Genomic DNA, 20,754 nt, shown 5'->3' with positions numbered 1-20,754 from the left:
GTCGCTAAGGTGCAGGGCCACATCTTACAGAGTGAACGAAAGATCAGGACTCACAGGAGCATCTGACACTAGCCCCTTGTCTGTGGATCGCTCCTGTCATTAAAATCAATGCAACTTAATTAAAGCAAATTACAGATAGATACATCTATAAATAAAATATTAAAGTGTGCTGCTGAATATGATAATTGCTGCATATTTAGCAATCAGTGTGTGTGTTCTGCTTTTGCCAGGAGGAATGCCTTTCAGTGGAATCAATGGAGCTTTATTAAAAACCATCCAAATTAGAGGGAGAAATGCTGAGTGTTATAATAACACAAAATCACCGTGTCAACTTTCATTGCAAAGAAAGGAAAGCAAAATATGTCCATCCCTCTTTTTTCACTCGAGGAAAATACTAGACATATTCTCTTTAAGATGTGGATGTTTCAAATTTATAAATTTTAATTTTTGTATTCTCTTCTCCCAGAAGAAGGCGGAGGGAAAGTAATGATCATAAATCAAACAATTCACCAGTGGGGCTGAAGTGTGAGGAACACGCCAGAGCCTGCATATGCTGTTTTATACCTTGATGACAGGAGACAAACAAATGAAATCCATACTCTAAACAGAGCTTCAAGTGGCTTGTGTTACTCTCCAAGCCACTGGACTTTCTGTGTGTGAAAGGTTTCATAAGTTAATCTAAAATAATGAATCTTAGAAATAAAAACTCATTTTCATCACCTTCCTTCTCCCCCTACCTTACCTCTGTCACCTCTTATCATAAATAAGAATTAAGCTTGTGGCCAAGAGACATCTTTTTCTTGTCAGGTTAATTGTAACCTATACCTTTAAAAAAATCTTCCGTCACCCAATTTACAGATCAATAGTGGAAAACATAAGGGTTAATTAAATCATTCCCAGGTGACCAGAATCATTCGCAAATTTAAGAAAATAAATACAAAAACTTTAAAAAGGAAAAGATTTCTGTGTAGAATGTTCTAAGAGATGAAAAATGGAACCAGCTACTTCTAGAGAGTCAAATAGAAGCGTTTAAGAGTTCTTCCATTGAATCACTGTGTGTATTTATTGTTTGTCTCTGGAAAGGGAAGGAGGAGAAGAGAGAAAGAGAAAAAAACATAAAAGAAAGCAAAAGGAAGGTAACATGAGGAGAAATGTGTTTGGAAAGTGATTTATAACTACTTTACTTCTTAAATGTTGACACGTTGAGTGACTCCTAGGCATTGGTCTCGGTGATGGGGAGACAACCAAGCTCTAGTTCTTGGAGCTTCTGTCTGTGAGGAAAAAGAGACAGCAAACAAGTGAAGAGCAAATTTTGGTCCAGGATTATTTCCATGAAGGATAAAAGCTGGGCTGTCTGGAGCATGATACAGGACGAGGCGTGCTGTTTTATGTAAGGTGGTCAGGAAGGCTTCTCTGCAGAAGAGACGTTTGCACAGTGACATGAGCAAAGTGAGGGACAGTTGGCATTCTAGGCAAGAGGGAAATGTGTGCACAGAAGCCCTGAGATAGCAACTTGCTCGGCAAGCCGGAGGGGCAGTGAGGAGAGCAGCATGGCCAGAGCCGTGCGAGCAGGTGGGACACAGGAGGGAGTGAAACAGACAGATGAATGGGTGAGGCTTTTGGAGCAAAACTATTGAGTCCACTCTGCTTAACCAGTCTCACCGTGGTTGTTACTTCTAGTTCTCTGAGATGCATGTACAGTGAGTAATACTCATGCTGAGAAAACAGTCCAGGGCTGGCACTGGGTGCTGTTTTATACCTTGCTATGTCTTTCTAAGCCCCAACTCTAGCAAAGGATCTTCAGGTGAGGTGACCTATGATTCTACTCTAGACTGCCTATGCCAGAGGCCGTCATACTCACAGACGGTTCATAGTTGTGACACGTGAGTTTTCCACTCCACAGAAGGGTGTGTACGGATGAGAGTGGAGTTCTGCCACGTGTATCTTAGCCCCATGTCTATGCAGACATATTACCCCCATAATCAATTGTGTTCTGCTTCCTTCTGATGCTATTCTGCAGTAGTGCCATGGATTACACCCACCTGTGAGTTCTGCAGGTGATGGGAAGGGAAAGTAGCCATAGCCACTGCCCGTACACATCACAGACATCTCTGACGCTCATACACATCACAGACACCCGAGCCCTTCTTTGCCTGTAACACACACCATCCTGTGTGTCCCTCAGAGTTGTCCTCCATGAAAAGGTAGAGGAAGGGGCAGAGTCGTGGTCCTAAGGCTCTTTACAGGGGTACTTCTTCTGTGTCATAGGACATTTCAAAACTAAACCATCTGTTGAGACATGTACTAGCAGTAATTTGAAACTTAGATACACACAACAGCATGACCACTGTGGTTCATTATAATCTGTGTATATTCTAGTGAGACTAAATACTGCCATTCAGGTCATACAGTAGCACTGCCATTACTGGGGTGTTTGTTTGTAGCATGAAAAGAAATGTATTTGCTTTGGAAATCTCTGGAAATACTGATACAGGACCTGGTTTAATGGGACTCCTTAATTCACGGTATTTCCAAGAACAAGTTATGCAAAGCCAGTATTCCAAAAAAGCTTTCCCACTACTCCTATGAAGTAGATGGAGTTCACTCCACCACCACTGTCATTTCCTCCCTTGTACAAGGTGGGTCTGGCGTCCCTGCTGCTTTGCTGCAATTCCTCAAGCAATAGCCAAGCGCCTTCATTTTAAGGATCCCCAATTTCCATGACTCAGAGAAATTAGCAATTAGAAGCACATTGCAGTATTGGATCATTTTTCTTTGAGACCCTTACTAGTAGAGAATTATACTCCAAATCACATTTCCTGGTGCGCTGTCCTTTCCGATTGTAAACATGCCCAGCGGTGCTGTACTGTGTTAACCAACGAGGGTGGGTAGAGAAGCGATGGGGGTGAGTCTAATAAAAACTTGGCAGCAGGCCTAGTGAAAGTTGGAATGGCCCTAAAACCTTTAATAAGCGCTTTCTCTTTTGTAAGTTCTTGCCGTTTGGTTTCCATGAATATCTGGGCAATAGGGGACTTTTAAAGGCATTTCCTCTGGGCAGGTATTTGAATTCTGATTGAGTGAGAATGACAAGGCAGAGCAAGTGCCTGATGGCTGTTAACTGAGTTGTGTGTCCTTGAAAATGTGGGCTGAATTGAATTGAATTCTGATTTTTCTAAAAATGAGGGGATGAACTTTTGGACCAGATGGTCCTGTGTTCCCAGGAATGGCGTGAGAGGGGCTCTGTGCCTGTTCTTTCCAAAGCATTGCAATCTCCTGCTCCCACTTGCTCGAGTTTTGCTGCTCTTTGAATTATGGTATTTGATCTCAGTTCCTAAGGACAAAAGATGCTATTCGTTCTTTCTTTGGATGACCCTCAAATTGAGAATGATGTTTCCCCTGTGAACTCCTTACATTTAAATTCAGTGTTCTTCATATGGTCAGTGATTTACCATACGTGGTTTGCTAGTGTGACTTACGTAGTCTTGCTGTCTGCAAAGTGAAAGTTTCTCCTGGCCCCTGGCAAGATGCTCAGAGAGACCTACCCCCTGGACTGCATTGGACCAATGGACAGAATCAGGAGATGAAGATACTCTACTTCCTCTAAGTGACTAGGATTAATACTGGTGTTATTTTCCATACCAAAGCCCAATCACATGATGGAGGATTTTTAGTAACTGGGCCCTTTGGATTTTAAATCCTCTCAGGTCAGTGCCCATGAGGAAAGCCTTCAGTAGGAAGGACCCTGGGGCTTCACACAGAAAGTAAATCTGATTTATGGATGGACATGGTATTGCGTCTGTCACAAATACAGTATGAATGGGCGCTATACATTTTCTAACATACAACTCAACTCCCCCTGGGAAATTATCCCTCCTCCTAATGGATTACAGCACTGGAAGTCCTTTGTAATGTTCATCCTAAATTTTCACTTTTCTTAATTTCATTACATTGACGAGTAGAGATCCCTGTAAATCCTTTTGCCTACATCTCAGGGCTGTTAGGAGATTTAGGCTAAAATTTGTAAATCAACTTACAATTCTCCAACTGGGCCCACTAAAACAGTAAAATCATTGGTATATAATAAATGGTTGCTGATTTCTGCTCAACATTTATACTGCACTGAGGCATAAGGAGTATACCTTTAAATAGATAAACATTTTTCTTCTTAAACATGGGAAATCATCAAACTAGCACTCAACTAGCATTTCAGTTGCTTAGCTGCCAAAGTCAGAATTTTGTTTCTTTACTTAGAATAATGTCTAGAATTCATTTCTTTTTTCTTTTTCTTTTTCCTGTCTGCCAACCTCTTGCTACATGATGCTTCCCCACAGACTCTGAATCTCTGCTTCTCTGGAGAAACTGTTCCTTGCCTGGCCTCTCTCTGGACACAGAAGCCAGGGATGCTTTCAGACTTCAAAACGCAATGATGAGGCCGTCACCACAATGCAGCACTGAATCTGGGCTTACACTCATTTAGGAAAACCAGCGATAGACTGTGGTAGGACCTCTAACAGAGTGGCTGAGGTCAACAGGTGGGTGTGGCTCCCTCCCTACCTGTGCATGGAGCTGCTGCTTCCCTGGGAGAGAACCCAGCTATTATCCTTGCCCCATCCAGTCTGTAGGAGTGCGTGCATAAGGTCCTAGTATTTATGTGTGATCCCAAACAGTTCAATAATGTTGTAATAAAATGCACACTTCACATCTGTTCTGTGAAATGCCTAAATCACAATGAATACTCTTTCTTGACTTCACTCCGTGCAGTGGAATTAATGTTCCCTCATGAATTGGAGCATTGTACTCACTTGTTAATAGCCTCTTGAGGTAGGCCAGCTAGGTTAATCCAAGTCTGTTTTCTGTGGGTAGTTTAGGATTATGTGTTTCTCTGCTTGCCTGTGTTACATCTCACCTTTCAAGATTACTTTTTTCATTTAACTGGTTCAGTCTTTTAATCAGCTGGCATTTATTGAGCATGAAATATGTGCTGGACAATAACTGTTAACAAAGATCATTGTACATGATCATTATAAGATAATAGTCTAGTTAATTATTTTAAAAGATATACTCTAGACTCTTGGAAAATGGGAAGTGAATAGCTCTGCTGAAGAGCTTCCCAGAGGACTTGATGGTGGAAGAAAAGGGCAAAGGGAGCAGAAGGGTAAGGAAGTGTGAGGGTGCATGGGGGTCAGGGAAGGACCAGTGGTTGAGAAAGGCATGTGTAGGGTACCTAAGGATGAAGTGATAAAGTATGGAAGGATGACGTGAAGGATGAAGGAAGGAAATGGGGCTGCAAAGATGATGATGATGATGATAGACTATGAAGGGCTTAGATGTCATGTTCAAGAATTTAAACTTTATCCTAGTCCTTGAGTAGTTTCTCTATAGAGTAGTAAGAATGTATATACATATACACACGTATACATACACACACACACACACACATACATACCTCATCCTCTTAAATATCACATTATTCCAGCCACTCATCCTATGTATATAAAATGCAGAAAAGAGGCTCTTTTTTGTAAGAGAAAATAAAAGTGCTCCCCAAGCACACTTGCTTGCTCGCTCGCTCTCTGCCTCCTCCTCCCTCCCTCCCTCCATCTCCTTTTTCTCTCCACTTACTCTCTTACTCTCTGTCCCAGGACTTTTTTGGAACAGTAGTACTGAAGAAGTTTCTGTTAGTTTAGCCAGGGCAGATCGAGGATCCTGGAAATGATGCCTACGGAGCAGGAAAGAGATCTCCAGGTATTTTTCTTACCAGAACTAAAGATCAGGTTCAAGGTAACTGCAGCAACAAGAAGAACAACCATGATTTCTTGACCATGTAAGTGTCCTTCGTGGTTTACGTGCACCTTACCACTTAATCCTTACAACCACCATCTGAGGGAGGTACGATTATTAACCCCACTTTATAGGTGAGAAAACTGAGACTCAGAAGGTAGCTTGCTCAAGGTTACACAGTCAGTAGATGTTGGAATTCAAGCCCAGCCCGTCTCTTCTGGAGTAAGTGCTCCTAACCACCACACCACACATTGTGCAGACCAGGGGCCACGACCTCTCAGTGTCCAATTAGAAACTCTTCATGTAAGTCAGTTTCCAGTTAGGATGGGGGGCCGTGGTACACTGTAGGGATGCTGGTGCTCTTTAGGACTGTCTCCCTGTTGTGCCTCCCTCTTGGAGCAAAACGGTCTTATGAGGAATGTACAGCACCGGCCTGTCTCTCGGTCAAGGTGGTGGCATGGATGAGTCACATTATATATGAGAACATACTTTGATCATTGCAAAATCCTTTTTTAATATAGTATCTGATGATATTCATTTGAAATATATATGTAGGAACTAGACAGAGAGTTCATTTACAAACGGGACAGATATATTTTGAAAATTGGTACTGACCCCTAAGGGGTCAGCCTCTAGAAGAGACGCGTGCACAGCCCCACCGAGCCCGTGGGCAGGGGCGCACCAGCATCCAAGCCCGGAAGCCAGCCCTTGCTGATCGCCCTCCCAGATTTTTCACCAAGTGGAAGCACAGCTGTCACAATGGATGACCAGCTGTTTTTCATTTTAACAATGGCTGTTAAAACCCACACATGAACATTGTTTCTGTACTGGTCCCTCAGCAGCTTAGGTACCTGGTTCTCAAGCTTTAATCAGGTCACTAAACACAGTCTCCGAACCTGAACCCTCACCCCTTCCCTCAGGTCACTGCACAAAGCTAGTGCTTCCCACTCAAGTGGCATCGTCAGATCTCTGCTGGGTGGACTTCACAGAGAAGCCAGGGGAAGTTAGATGTGGCTCAGGTGGAGTGTTTTCAAAGCCATCTTAGGCAAAGAAGATGAAGCTTTGATGTAGACTTCCACTATTTCCAAAGCAACTCAGGAACAGAGGGGAAAACAATCTAAGCACTGGTCTCCTTGCATCCAAACTTCCCTCATTTGAATATCAATGTGCAGCTTACAGCGGAGGTCCAGCAGAGGGTTCCTGGAACCCCAGTTAATCACAGACTTGGCCCCTCCTCCCTGGTGCTGGATGACTGTGGTGCTGTCATGCTATATCCATTTCTTGGCTCCTATAAGAAACTCGAGCTGATTTTCATTGTTGTTTGTCACTCTGTATATTTGCATAATTTTATATCCTAAGCTGAGTTCTTGATTTTGCAGCAGCATAAAAAAAAAAGTGTGAATTGGCAGGTTTGGGATATGATTTGCAGCTGGTCTGTCGCTTCCTCTTCCTGGAAACTTCAGCTTACAGTATGGTACGATTATCATACTTTACAGGACCGGAGCTTATATTTACATCTGCTCATCTTTTGTTACTGTTTTGTTAAAAAAAAAAACTCTCTTTTCACATTCATTTTTGGGTAGATGAACAGTCCACTACACTCATTATATACACTTTTCTCTTCTTGGTATAAATTCATATGGTCCAGTACTATTGTAATCAGAGCACCGAGGTCTAAGCCCTTTGGACAGTTTTTGGAGTTGGAAAATGATGACCAAGCAAATGTAGCCCAGGGTTACCGTAATGCATCTACTTACCCGCCTTTCACTCATTGTCATTATTTTGATTAAAATGTGTATGGAAGCCACAGTGGTTTCTCAGGATGCAAAAATTATTGCAGAAACTTCCTCTATTAATGGAAATTATTAGAAGATGGGAATGGTACTCGAACAGCAAGCATGACATTAATTATGGGAAAAGCAATTGTGTCTGGCAGTTGGCAAGCGTGCATATTCTTCAACACTCTTCCATGGGTTTGTGTCCAGCCAGCATTAGAAATCTAAAAGCTTTTTATTTTGGCAAAGTCTGCATAGCACTTGGACTTCCAGCGTCTACATAAAAGATAATTTGGAAAGAAATTATGTTGATGAAATTGAAGAATTCAGTAATGAGTTCTGTGTAGATGAATCAATGCCCAATTAAATGATTCTATCAAATCCAGCTTTAAACGTTGACTTAAAATAATCACATTTTAAAGAGTTTGAAAGTAAGATGCTATATATACACCTAATCAGAAGGGCAGAGTTGTATTACCCAGCCTGGTAGGGGAATGGAGTGTTCTGATTGATCCACGAGTTTGATTAATGGAAACTTAGGACGGGAATTACCTGTATGCTGAGAATGAGAATAGTTTGCAGCAACCTAGCTTATTTTCATTCCATAGTTCCCTTTCCTTTTTGCAACTTGTCTCTGCTTCTCAGGGTTTTTTTTTTCCTCTTTCCCTGTCTACACCCCCTTTCCAAGGCTCTCTTCTCTGTCTATTGCTGTTTGAATGTCCTCACCACCTTCTACAGAATCTGTTTCTTACCCACTACTACTTTCACCTGTTCTTGTCCCTTCGCAGCAGTGAATACAACCCATCAGAGCAACATTTGTTGCCTTATTCATCCACTTGATTAGCATTTATTGAGCCCTTGCCTTGTTGAAGGCACTAGCTTGACCACAGGAAGAACTACCAAAACTACAGAAATAGACATCCTGCCATAGGCACAAAAGTGCATTCTCGGGGTCCATCAGATGCCCAGTGCAATCAGATCATTGAGTGCATATGAGAGGGACAAGATAAAGCTGGGACATTAGGTGGCTGTCAGCTACTGAGAGCCTTTATTCACCAGTTAATAAAAAACCATTGAATGGGGATGTGGGTTTGGTTTTGCTGTTCATTCTAGGTCTTGACACATCAGTTTTCAGGAAGTCATCTGTTTATTTCTTCCTTTTTCCTCCTCTTATCTTCATTCATCTTCCTAGAATTTGAATTCTGCTGGTGTGGCAGTCAGCTGCAAAATAATTTGGTTAATATAAGTTTAGGGCTGTTGTGTGTCTGATTCCAGCATTAATGGTAGCAAGGGTCTGGTAACTTTGTGAAGCAAGTCACTGCTACACACTGGGGTGCATGTTCAGATCAACAGTAGTCATGCCTGGTGTGTCCAGTAATGGATTCTACCAGATAAGCCTCTCCTACTAGTGCACCAGTATTATTTTGAACTTATAGAATCTTTTCTAAGTAATTACATAGCTAAGATTCCTAATGGTTTTGATTTATACTCCAGATCCAAGTTTAAATCTAAACCATAAGCATGTTTCTAGTTTTTTTTTTAAGGAAATGAAAAAAATCAAGACCATATAAACAGAAGAGCTTGAAAGTGGCGGTCTTCATAGGACTTAACCAAAGGACAGATATCATAAAACTTCCTTAAAAACACTTTGATAACATGTGCTCTGCTGTTCAACAGGTCTGGTTTTTAAAAACTAGTCATTACGGAACTGATTAATTTTTGTGTGTTAGCTGCCAGTGAGTAGACGTTTGAGACTTGTTCTTCATTGACTCGATAAATGTTAATGAACAAGGTACTATGCCAGGCCTTGAGAAGGCAGTGGCTCAAAAAAGAGGCATTGTTTCAACTCTGTTGAAGCTTACAATCTGATATCTGTGTAAACCAAATTAGTAGACTGACATCATGCACGCATACTGAAAACAACTGTTGTACATAATACAGGTTATTTTTTGTAAAAGATATCCCTTTACTAAAAATTATTTTTGCTCTGCCAAAAATTAGCATATATGTATATACCAATGCCTCCAGCTATGTTAAGTAAATATTGCTAGGTAGTTGGAGTTCAGTGGTGTGGCTATGATGACCAGAAACACATTCAGAATGCTTGTGGACAGTCATAATTTTACATATTCCATCCCATTGCCGTTATAGTTCATTTGAGCTTTCAGTCTGATGTCTCAGTTCTTTCTTCAAGAAATAGAGCAACAGAAACTATAATGGTCACTGCAAATGTATGAGGCAGCATTAAGTGTGAGAGAAGCGCCACTTTGGAGTCGGGCGGATCTCTGTTCAGATCTTGGCTTTGCCACCATAGGATCCTTTGGCAAGTTGCTTTAACATTCTCTGAACTTTAGCTTCCTCCTGTGTAAAATGAGGCAGAGATGGAAATGGGATCATTGATTGTAACTCATGATACTGATTGTAGGGTGTTCCAGAGAATCTTTTATTTCTAGTGACTGTAAATGGGAGTGACTGGAACTTGCCTACAGACTAAAGGAGAAAAAAAATTCTGAAAAGCTTAAAATTTTGCAAACATGTGCACTATTTAGGCATTATAAATGCAAGTATGTTTTAAGTATACTAGAGAGCTTCAGGCAATGAATATCCTTTATAAGGTTTGATAGTTAAAAGAGATAGTAACTCTTAGTAAAGGTAAGTAACTGTAAGAGACATGAGACTCCTTAAAAGAGACAGAACTCATAAGAAATAATATGAACAAACTATTATCATTTTAAGATTTGGACATATTTTGAAGGTCAACTTCATTTCTTCTAGGATGACTAAAGAAGGTTGTCACAAAGTCCAATAAAATAGAACAGCAGAGGAATAAATAACTCACATATTACATCCAAGAAATGGTTAGAAACCAAATCCAGTAAGTACTGTATCCTGGAACCTAGTAATTAACGAATGTTAACTAACCAAAACTCCACCAAAGTCCTTTTATTCTGTTCCTGGAAAATACAGGACAGGTGAACAGACAGATTTCTAAGGGAATGCTTTTTCTAATACCCTTTTTTCATCTTTTCATCAGATCTTTGTCTTCTCCCAAGTGCAAGTTTATATGTCAGCCAGTGTTACATTATCTCTATTTGTAGGTAGACAGATGGGGAAAGGAAATGAGGAATGGTGTCTGGCTCTTTAATTAAAGATGCAGAGCCAGAGTTTGCTGTTCAAGCTTATTGGCAAGACACATATGCACACGTGCACACACTCACACATGCGCACACACACAGACTCACACACAAAGTGCATCTGATAGATGAAGCCAAATTTGTAAATTGTATCCACAATCATAGTTTCTATGGTAACTGTATCTTAGGGCCAGACACAAACAGAGATGGGCAGAAGATGTCTGACTTTATTTTCTCCAGAGACAATCAGAAGAGAGATTGTTCAGGTTATCAAGATGCTAAGGCCAGTGTACATATGGCTAGTACTTCGATGGTGTTAGCATGAGATTTAATGATTAAATCTCAATACATGCTTTATAGCGTTGCAGAGTGCTTTGTGAGGTTTGTCATTCATCTTTAAAATAATTATGTACCTACACAAAAGTACTGTATTAATGAGGTATAATTGGTTAACCTAAGGTGAAAAGTATATACAAGTTAACTTTTTAAAATCTGTTTAGGTGAGAAGGGACTTGAAGGATTTATGTTTTAACGCCAACATTTTACAAGGGAGGATAATATAGGCACAAAATGGTTAAAAGGCTTACCCAAGAATTATTTTTAAAAATATTTCTATTTGCTGTATTTTCTAAACTAGCAGATGTTCTAAGCAAGCCTATAAGCTGAATACCCAGTTATTTAACAAAATTACTGAAATTAAATTAGAGAAAATAAACACTTCAGAAATAATGGTTGAACGAGTGTGTGTACTTTCGCTTCTCTAGATTGCACATTTATAAATACATATCTCAGGAATAATATACTTCACATTGCAAAAGAGAAGTAATTAAACAGCCTATTTTGATTAGTTTCTTTTTAAGTGGAGTATTGTTAGTTTCTCTTCAAACACGTAGCATTTTAGCAGAATGTCTTAATGTCAGAAGATTCTCAAAGCCAAGTTCTTCACTTTTTAGATGTTTTTATGAGTTTATTCTTTTAAAAATCTTCCAGCTCAACCTATAGCTAGGTAGAAGAAATATAATTAAAACAAAGCTTCTGGAAACTGCTCAAAAATATCTGCCATGATACCAACTTGAAGTGAAAGGCATATTTCCTAAAATGGCATCTAAATTTTTATCCTTTGCATTTTAATCTTATGATGTGTCTGGCAGCATGAAACTCATTTTTTGGTAATGGATCTGAGTAAGACATATTTGTAAATGAGAATGTTATGTCTAAGTGAATAAGCTGTATTGCAACTTTGCACAGTCTTTCCATCACAGCAGCTTTTAAATTTCCTCAGGAAAATTGACTTATGGCACATAAATTACAACATTGGCAAAAATATATCCTAACCTGTAGGAACTGGAAAACATGTTAATTTTGAATTGTTTCCGCTTTTTATCATCAGACATTTGCAGAAAATTTTGTGTGATTTATTCTTTTATTTTTAATGAATTGTTAAAAAATGTTTGAAAGGGCATTAAATCTTCCCCTCTGCCATTAATCTGCAAATGGGGGAAATAGAGGGGTTAAATGGCCTTTTTTGTATATTGCTTTACAAAACTGCTGATTCTAGCGAAGCCCGGCTAGAAATACATACTAATTTAAGGAACACTGAATATAAGCAGCAAGCTCCTTGCTTTTGTAGAGAAAAGACTAATAGCTTTATTTTAACAAGGCTCTTAACACCCCAGCCGGCAGGCAGCAGGCATTGAGTGAATGAAATTGGGAGAACTCCCGTGGACTAAAAGCATCTTAATTCAACATCCCCCCAACTCCCAACACCAAGCGCTCCTGATAGGCTGTCATAGGCTGTCATAATCCAGACAAAGAAGATTGCCACGTGCAAGGCACACCAAGGGATGAGCTTTTCAAGTTGTTTTGAATACGCTCTCTGAAGTTTCACTTCCTGAGCAGTAGAGAGATAAATATGCCCAAAACCTAAGCGTAAGTTCTAACATTACATTGTTGTGGAAAAGACTAGGTTTCTGTTAGGGCTTAAGTCAAGATTATTTCTATCAGATGTATATTTAGGTCATTACATTAAAAAAGAAAAACTGCATGATGCCAAGCAAGATAAAGGGCTTCTTTAAAAAAATTAATTGGATCAAAGCGGCTGACCTTATTTTTTGTCTGTGATGAGAGAAATTACCTAAAAAGGAGTTCTTGAAGCAGGAACATTTCTGAGGCTTGTGCACAGAGCACAGTGAGAAATGAGCTTATAAATGCCTGTGCCTGTTCTGTCCCCCCTCGCTCCCTCCTAAATTGGCCTGACGTCCTAAGGACCTGACTGCAACTTATAATTAGATTCTCTCTGGCAGCCCTCTATCTGTAATTTCCTACTTTCAGTTCACAGCTATTTGCAAGAATCTTTGTCCCCAACACCATCATCTGTATTGCCACCATTTCTGTTGTGGATCTTAAAAGTGATCAAATTACGGGAGAAGTTTAGATAAATGATGACTTATCCATAAATCGAATATTATATAGCCATTAAAATTCATGTTTATGGAAATATATCTAATAGCACAGGAAAAGGTCAGTAATAAATAGCTGGGGGAAAACTTTATATACCATTAAAATACATGTATATATTTGTAGATGTTAACTGAGGTCATCTTTGGGTGACTTAGGGAGAAAAAACAGTTAAATCTGTTTTTTAGATAATGGAACACAAATTTATTTCTGTCATCCCCCTTGACTAACAGTGTGTCCCTGAGAGAGGCCACTTTTTCCCATCTCTGTGTCTCGGAGTACTTAGCATGCAGCTCTACTTAGGAGACACTAACAAATGTTTATTAACTTGAAAGTATTAATCTCATTTTCTGAGCGTAATACCACAAGACAGTACAACCGGTGGTTGTTTATTTATTAGAAATCTATAAAGATTTTCAACGCTATAGAGTCCGGCTTTCTCTCCCCATCAATCCTTTGCAATCACTCTCAGTAAAGCACCAATCGCCATCTCATTGCCAATTCCCACGTACCCTTTTGCAAACCTTATATTAGTCAGTTGCAGAGAACGATATACACTCTAGTTAGTTTAAGCAGGAATAAATTTATGACACTGTATTAACAGGCTTACAGAATCGTAAGGAAGGCTAGGAAACAAATTCTTAGAGATTTCAGGAATGACTTCCCAAGCCACACAGCACATCCAGGCTACCCAGGGAGCTTCTGCCACTTCTCTGAGGAAGCTTTTGGCTCCACAGCCACACAACAATGCCTATGTCACGTGCCACCATAGTTAGGAAGGTGTCACATCAGAAAGTTACCTTTAGTGCCGCCAGCTCCAAAGCTGGCTATGAAAGCTACGCTCCAGCCCCAGTAACTAACAACAGCGTATCTGCAGACACTGCCATGGGAAAGCCAAGCACACCTTTGGACATTCTTGACAGAATCAACAATTCAAGTGTTGCTTCTGCCAAGGTTTCGTTTCTCAGATGGTATATAGCCCAGTTAAGTCACGCCCAGTACATTGACTACAAGGGAATTCTGGGAAAGGTAGTTTTCTGCCCTCCAGGCTCTGTAGTTCAGACTGACACTCTGCAAGGCGGGAGTACTGGGTAAAGCACTTCAGCACCCCGTATACACCACAGACCTTGTCTTACTGAAGCTCTTGGCTGCTTTTGACACTGTTGACCACTCCCTCCTGTGTGGAATTCTTTTCTTGATTTCTATGATAATACTCTCTTGTTCTCTTCTCAACCAACTACTTTTACTCAGACTTCCTCCTGGGTTCAACTCCTTTTGCCTGCCCCTTCAATTATAGTATTTCTAAGAGTATTATTAGTATTCTGTCTTCTCATTGCATGTCTTGTCTTCTCTTCTGTCGCTGTAAGTTCTTCCCAGGCATTCTAATTCTTTTCCAAGGCTTCAGGTACCATCTACAAGCTGGCTGGTTTCTCAGTTCTGCATCTCTCATCCAGATTCCTCTCCTAAGTTGCAAACTTCTATTCAGTTTTCTATCAGATGTTTCCATCAGATATCTGACTCAAGCTTAATATATCTAAGTATTCCCTCCTCCTATCCCTGCCCCTACCACCTAAATCTGTTTTTTAATTTAAAATTGTACCGTCTTGAGAACAGTTACCAAACCTACCTGGTTGCTAAGCCCAGAAACTTGGGCATGATTCCAGACACATCCTTCCCATTAATTCTCTGTCAGTTTTATTAAACTTACCTTCTTAACATCCTTATGTAACTCCCTTGTCTCCATTCCCTTTGAATATCCCCTTGTTTAAGCCTTTATCATCTCTGACTTAAGACTGTCACTGGAACCTCCATACTATGGCAAGAATAACCTCTCTAACCTGTAAATAACTATTACTTATCAAATATTACTTCTCAGTGGCTTTACCATCAAGTAATAGTAAAATCAAGTTCCTTAGCAAGAGCTCTTCTAAGATCTAGTCCATGTGAATTTCTCCAGAACTTAAACTCTGGGGTCAGTCAGACCTGAACCTTGTCTGAGATCTCCCATGTACTAGCTGTATGATATTAGACAACTGCTCAGTTTTCTCATCTGCAAAATAGGGCAACCACTGGAGATATTTGAAAGGAATAAATGGGCTAATGCAGATAAAACATTTAGCCTTGCGCTTGACACTCAATCAGTGCCAAGTAAATGTTAAATTGTAGTAACCTATGAAGAATTTAAAAATAGAGAGATAGCCCATGTTCTCAGATAGACTTGACGTTGTCAAGGTGTCAGTTCTTCCCAACTTGATATAGAGATTCAGTGCACTCCCTGTCAAAAATCCCAGCAAAGTACAAACTGATTCTAAAGTTCATGTGGAGAGGCAGAAGACCCGGAATAGGCAGCACAACATGGAAGGAGAAAAACAAAGTTGGAGGACTGACGCTACCCAACTTCAAGACTTGCTATAAAGACTTATTTAATAATCAAGACAGTCTGTTCTTGATTTGAAGTAATGACAAATAGATCGGTGAGACAGAGAGCCTAGAGGCAGACTCCCGTAAATAGAGGCAACTGATCTTTGACGACGGTGCAAGGGCACAGTAATGGAGCAAAAATTGTCTTTTCAACAAATGGTGCTGGAACAGCTGGACATCCATTAGCCGAAAATATAAAAAATAAAAAGAATCTAGACATAAACTTTATATTCTTCACAAAAATTATGACAGACCTTAATGTAAAGTGCAAAACTATAAAACTCCTAGGAGATAACACTGGAGAAGATCTAGATGACCTTAGGTTTGGCGATGACTTTTTAGATACGACACCAAAAGCATGATCTACGATGTATATGAGAACTTTCTGTACCTTCCTCTCAATTTTGCGGCGATCCTAAAACTGCTCTAAAATCTAAAATCTATTTTAAAAAGTGCAGTAGTGGGAATAATACTGTTGTAACCATAATAGTAGCACCAGTGGTACTGCTGTTCCTGTTACTAATATCCCTTTCCTTACAGCCTCTGGTCCTTCTTTTCCCCAAATCTTGACATTCCCGAAAACACAGTGCTCTATTTATTTCACTTGTGTTCTCTTTACTTAGAAGGCCCCCTCCTGCCACTCGTACCCCTTTCTCCCCCCAACAAATGCCTCTTCATTCATATTCAAGCTTCAACACCTGTATGAGGCTGTCTTCAGCTCTCCCAGGTGGACTCTGGTCCTTCAGACGCCCACCGCCTCCTTCTTCAGACTGACACTCCAGCAGTGATCTCACTGTACCTTAATCGTTTGCAGGCCTGTCTCCTTTATATTCAGAGCAATGAAGAATTCCAGCCCCAGTTCATTGTTTTGAATATGGTGCCTAGCATGGCCGTGAAGTACAGTATGAGCTCAGTAATTACTAACTGAATGATTGCACTGAAGGTGCTACGGCATGCATAGAGAAGCTCACAAACACATACACAACTGGTGAACAGCAGAGTTTTGTTTTATTGAAGTACAGTTGATTTACACTATTGTTAGTTTCTAGTGTAAAGTGATTCATTTATGCATATATGTGTATATATCTATTTTTAAAATTCTTTTCCATTATAGTTTATTACAAGATGGTGAATATGGTTCCCTGTGGTATGCAGTAAACCCTTGTTCTTTATCTGTGTTGTATGCGGTAGTGGGCATCTGTAAAGGCCATACTCCCCCCCACTTTCCTCTTTGGTAACCATAACTTTGTTTTCTACGTCCATGAGTTTGTTTCTGTTTTGTAAAGAAGTTCATTTGTACTGTTTTTTAGATTCCACATATAAATGGTATCATATAATATTTATCTTTCTCTGTCTGATTTACTTCATTTAATATTATGATCTCCAGGCCCATCCATATTGCTGCAAATAGTATTATTTCATTCTTTTTTTAAGACTGAGTAATATTCCTACATCTTCTTTATCCAGTCATCTGTTGATGGACACTTAGGTTGCATCTGTGTCTTGACTATTGTAAATAGTGCTACTGTGAACATTGGGGTGCATGTATGTTTTCGAATTAGAGCTTTCATCTTCTCCGGATATTTGCCCCAGAATGGGATTGCTGGATCATATGATAACTCCATTTTTAGTCTTTTGAGAAACCTCCATACTGTTCTCAAGAGCAGAATAATTTTTGATGTGTATGCATGCCACCCATCTTTTCAAGTCTGGCTGCTTCCATGAAGTTTCTCCTAACACCTTCATCTGTGCTAGTGCTGAGAACATCCTGAATGGCATTGGTTCACACACTGTCCTACATCATTCTTCAATTATTTCATTTCTGATGCTGGTTTTCCCAACAAAACTAAAAGTTTCTTTGTTGTTGTTTTTATTTTGAGGGAAGGTAATCAGGTTTATTTATTTTTTAATGGAGGTACTGGGGATTGAACCCAGGACCTTGCGCATGCTGAGCATGCACTCTTACCACTGAGCTATGCCCTCACCCCGCTAAAAGCTTCTTAAGGGTGAGGATTATACTGCTTTTCACAGAGTCTTGTATGCCGGCAGTTTACAGAAGAACGGCAGCACAGGGCTCCGCGTCCCGCAACACCAGAGCGTTGACTGCCATCGTCAGGCCAGGCTGGTTCAGATGACAGCCCTGAGTGGATTAACTTGGAGTTTTGTGGCCACAGAAAGATTAGTTGTAAATGTCCAGAGCCATAGTAAGGATACTATGGTAATGTTTTTCTAACAACCACAGCTAATAATCTTCCACGTAGTTCTGGTTTTTACATTAATTCTTCCTCCATAAAAAATAGGTCAAAAACAAACGAGAAAAACCTTAGATAGGAGTGACTGAGGGCAACACTTCTATCCTTTGCTTCTTTTTCTGTGCCGTTTATTTGTCCCTTGTCTGTCTGACACCATCCTTGCCGCTAGTCTTTGTTAGAAAGGTCAGCAGTTTAAATCAGGGCTTTCCACCCAATGCGGAGGATTCTCAGTCTCTCTGTGGTTGCAGTCTTCAGCCCACCTAGGGAGCTCACTGGGCTGTCACCCTCTCAAATAACTCTAGCTGCTCCTGTTCCTGTATTGGTGAAATATAAAGCGGTTTTACAGGACACACTTTGAAGGGCCTCCTGTAATAATTCAACACGAGGAGTAGTCTTTCTTACTCTGATGTTTTTTTTACAAAATGCCCAAAGGCTCTTCTTTGGGCGGGGGAGGGGGGGCGTAATTAGGTTTGCTTATTTGTTTGTTTGTTTATTAACGGAAGTACTGGGGATTGAACCCAGGACCTCATGCAAGCTAAGCACATGCTCTGCCACTGAGCTCTGCCCACCTTTATTGCTCTAAATGTGCACATACACTTGTTTTGCAGTACCTCCCCCAGCAAACCCTCCCTACACACCACTCAAGCTGAGATGGTGGTTTCATAGAGAGCTGGGACATTTAGTGGGAAGAAGATAAATTCCGGATTGAGTTACTACCTAGAAAATTTCCTCTGTGACCTTGACACCATTAACTTCCTGTGTTTACTAGCAGACTTCCTTTTCCCCGCCATTGTAACAGTCCAGGTTTTCTATTTATTGCTTCCACGCCTATTATGTGAGAGCTCCCCAAGCACAAGAGTGCAGAAGTGGCCACAAAACCACATGTGTTGAGGTGAAAAGACAAGGAATCAGTCAGTCAACAGATACTTTCAGATACCTGTGTGTGTTCATCCTGTTATGTTTTTAGTTGGTATGAGAGGTCCAGAAAGCTGATACATAAAGTCTTTAGATTCATGAAACTAACACATTTTATAGAGAGCCTACTGGGGCCAGTCACTCACTGCCCATCAGAATCTCAGAGGCTGGTGGAAGAGACCTGAAGTGTGGTGAACAAAGGAAGTGCATAGGAAGGGACAAAAACCAGGAACGACCCACACTAGATAGAAAAGAGTTGTTCATTTCTCTGGTCATTTATAAGGGAGGGAACTGAGCGAGGTTCAGGTGATCAGAGAGGGCTTCCTAGAAGCTGTAGAGTAGACAGCTGGTTGTCAGCAATCCCAGTTACAAAAGTTTCATGGAAGAGATACTTTTAAATATACATCCTTGTCCCAGCCAAGAGGAGCCTAAGGAGAAGTGATGACTAAATGTAATACGTTATCCTGAACAGGATACTGAACAGAACAAAAGATTAGGTAAAGTCTGAATAAACTGTGGACTTTAGTTAACAATATTGTATTAATATTGATTTATTCATTGTAAGAAATGGACCATACAAATATGAGATGTTAGTTACAGGGAAACTGGGCTCAGGGTATATGGGAATTCTCCGTACTATGTTCACAATTTTAAGACTCAAGCTGTTCTGAAAACTAAAGCTTGTTTTAAAATGAAAAAAAAAAATCTTAACAACCTCCAGAATATCCCTGGCATGGTGACAGGAAGGAGTCAGTTTGACAATGACCCTTTTTTTTGAAAGGAGTGACTTTGTTGTTAAATGCCATGTTAGTGGCTTGATCATCAGCTCCTATAGCGATACTGAGTTCTTGCTTGCTTTTCCATGGTTGATTTTTGGCAGGCGGCAGCAGCATTTGTGCGCTGATTATAATTCTGAGATGCATTGTCAGTAACCAGGGTGCATAATGGATCTTCATCTCTAATTACTTTTCTCTCCACAGGTGTCTGGAAAGGGTCCAGATGGGAACGCACATAACCTCCGCTTTGAGGGGATGGAGAGACAGTACGCTTCCTTACCCAGGTAGGTCACGGAGGGGTCTCCCATCACCATCTCACCCGCATATAAAGTCTTTAGAAGAATCTACATGAAATTGAAATCTGGCTTTGAAATAAGGGAATATGTTATAATGTTGCCTGACCGCCGTCTGCTGCAACCCCAGTGCCATCTTCACAACTGTGCTAATAATTGAAACACTTGTGGGTTATTTTTTAAGGGAAGAAAATAGTATATCATTGCAATTGAACATGTCAGCAAGAATATTGGATTCTGAATGGAAATCCTAAGCCATTGCTATAAAAATCATATTGAGCAGCCTGCACCCAGCCTGGAGACAATATAAAATAGGAAATCCTCTGTCCTAGGAGCTACCCACGAGGAAGGGCATGCCAACCTTAACCTTGGCGCTTCAGGTGGTTGTTAAAAAGCAGGAGAGAAATGTGAACCCGGGAAGGTGTTCTTTACTTGATTTAGAATCTGACCGTGTTCGCTGGGCAATAAGCTAGCTGCGAGGCTCCCACCCAGTAGGGGAAAGAGAGGGCTGCGTGGGAAAGCTCAGTTGGCGATTCTGCCCTCACATGATCCACTTCGGCTGTAACTAGATACCCCTGAAAATGAGATACAGTTCTCAAACGTTTGTGCCCCTACCCATTATGAGACGAAGCGTAATTTTAGTCTGCGATCAGTGGCACGTGACAAAGAGGAAACCTTTCGGAGATGACATCCAATGCAGCTATTATGGAAGTGAAATGAGTTGAGAGTGAGAATTCGTGAGTTTGAAAACAAAAACAAAGAAAGGTTAATGCCAGCCAGCAAACCAAAGTGTTAGGGAGTATCTCCTTTGAAAAGGGCGGGGGGTGGGGAGGACCCGAAGTAGAGATTCCTTATCATCAAACTGAATGGTTAGCTTGCTAACCCAGAGCTGGAGTTACCGTTTCGAGTTGCACGTTGGCTCTACTTCTGCATGTGAAATGACAAAAATA

The 20,754-nt window shown here is 40.5% G+C and overlaps 1 protein-coding gene across 7 annotated transcripts in view; it reads left to right on the top strand.

Annotated features, from left to right (window-relative positions):
• Window positions 1-20,754, top strand: part of PARD3B (par-3 family cell polarity regulator beta) — a 948,983-nt gene that overhangs the window by 841,210 nt on the left and 87,019 nt on the right. For all 7 annotated transcript variants that reach the window (XM_072961414.1, XM_072961413.1, XM_072961408.1 and 4 more), the window contains one exon: window positions 19,716-19,795. In XM_072961414.1, the coding sequence (XP_072817515.1) occupies window positions 19,716-19,795 (80 nt within the window). The remainder of the gene's footprint in view (window positions 1-19,715; window positions 19,796-20,754) is intronic.

Source organism: Vicugna pacos, chromosome 5, assembly GCF_048564905.1.
Source record: "Vicugna pacos chromosome 5, VicPac4, whole genome shotgun sequence".
Taxonomy (NCBI): Eukaryota; Metazoa; Chordata; class Mammalia; order Artiodactyla; family Camelidae; genus Vicugna; species Vicugna pacos.
Note: the sequence above shows the minus strand (reverse complement) of the source record. Positions and strands in the feature narration are given on the sequence as shown.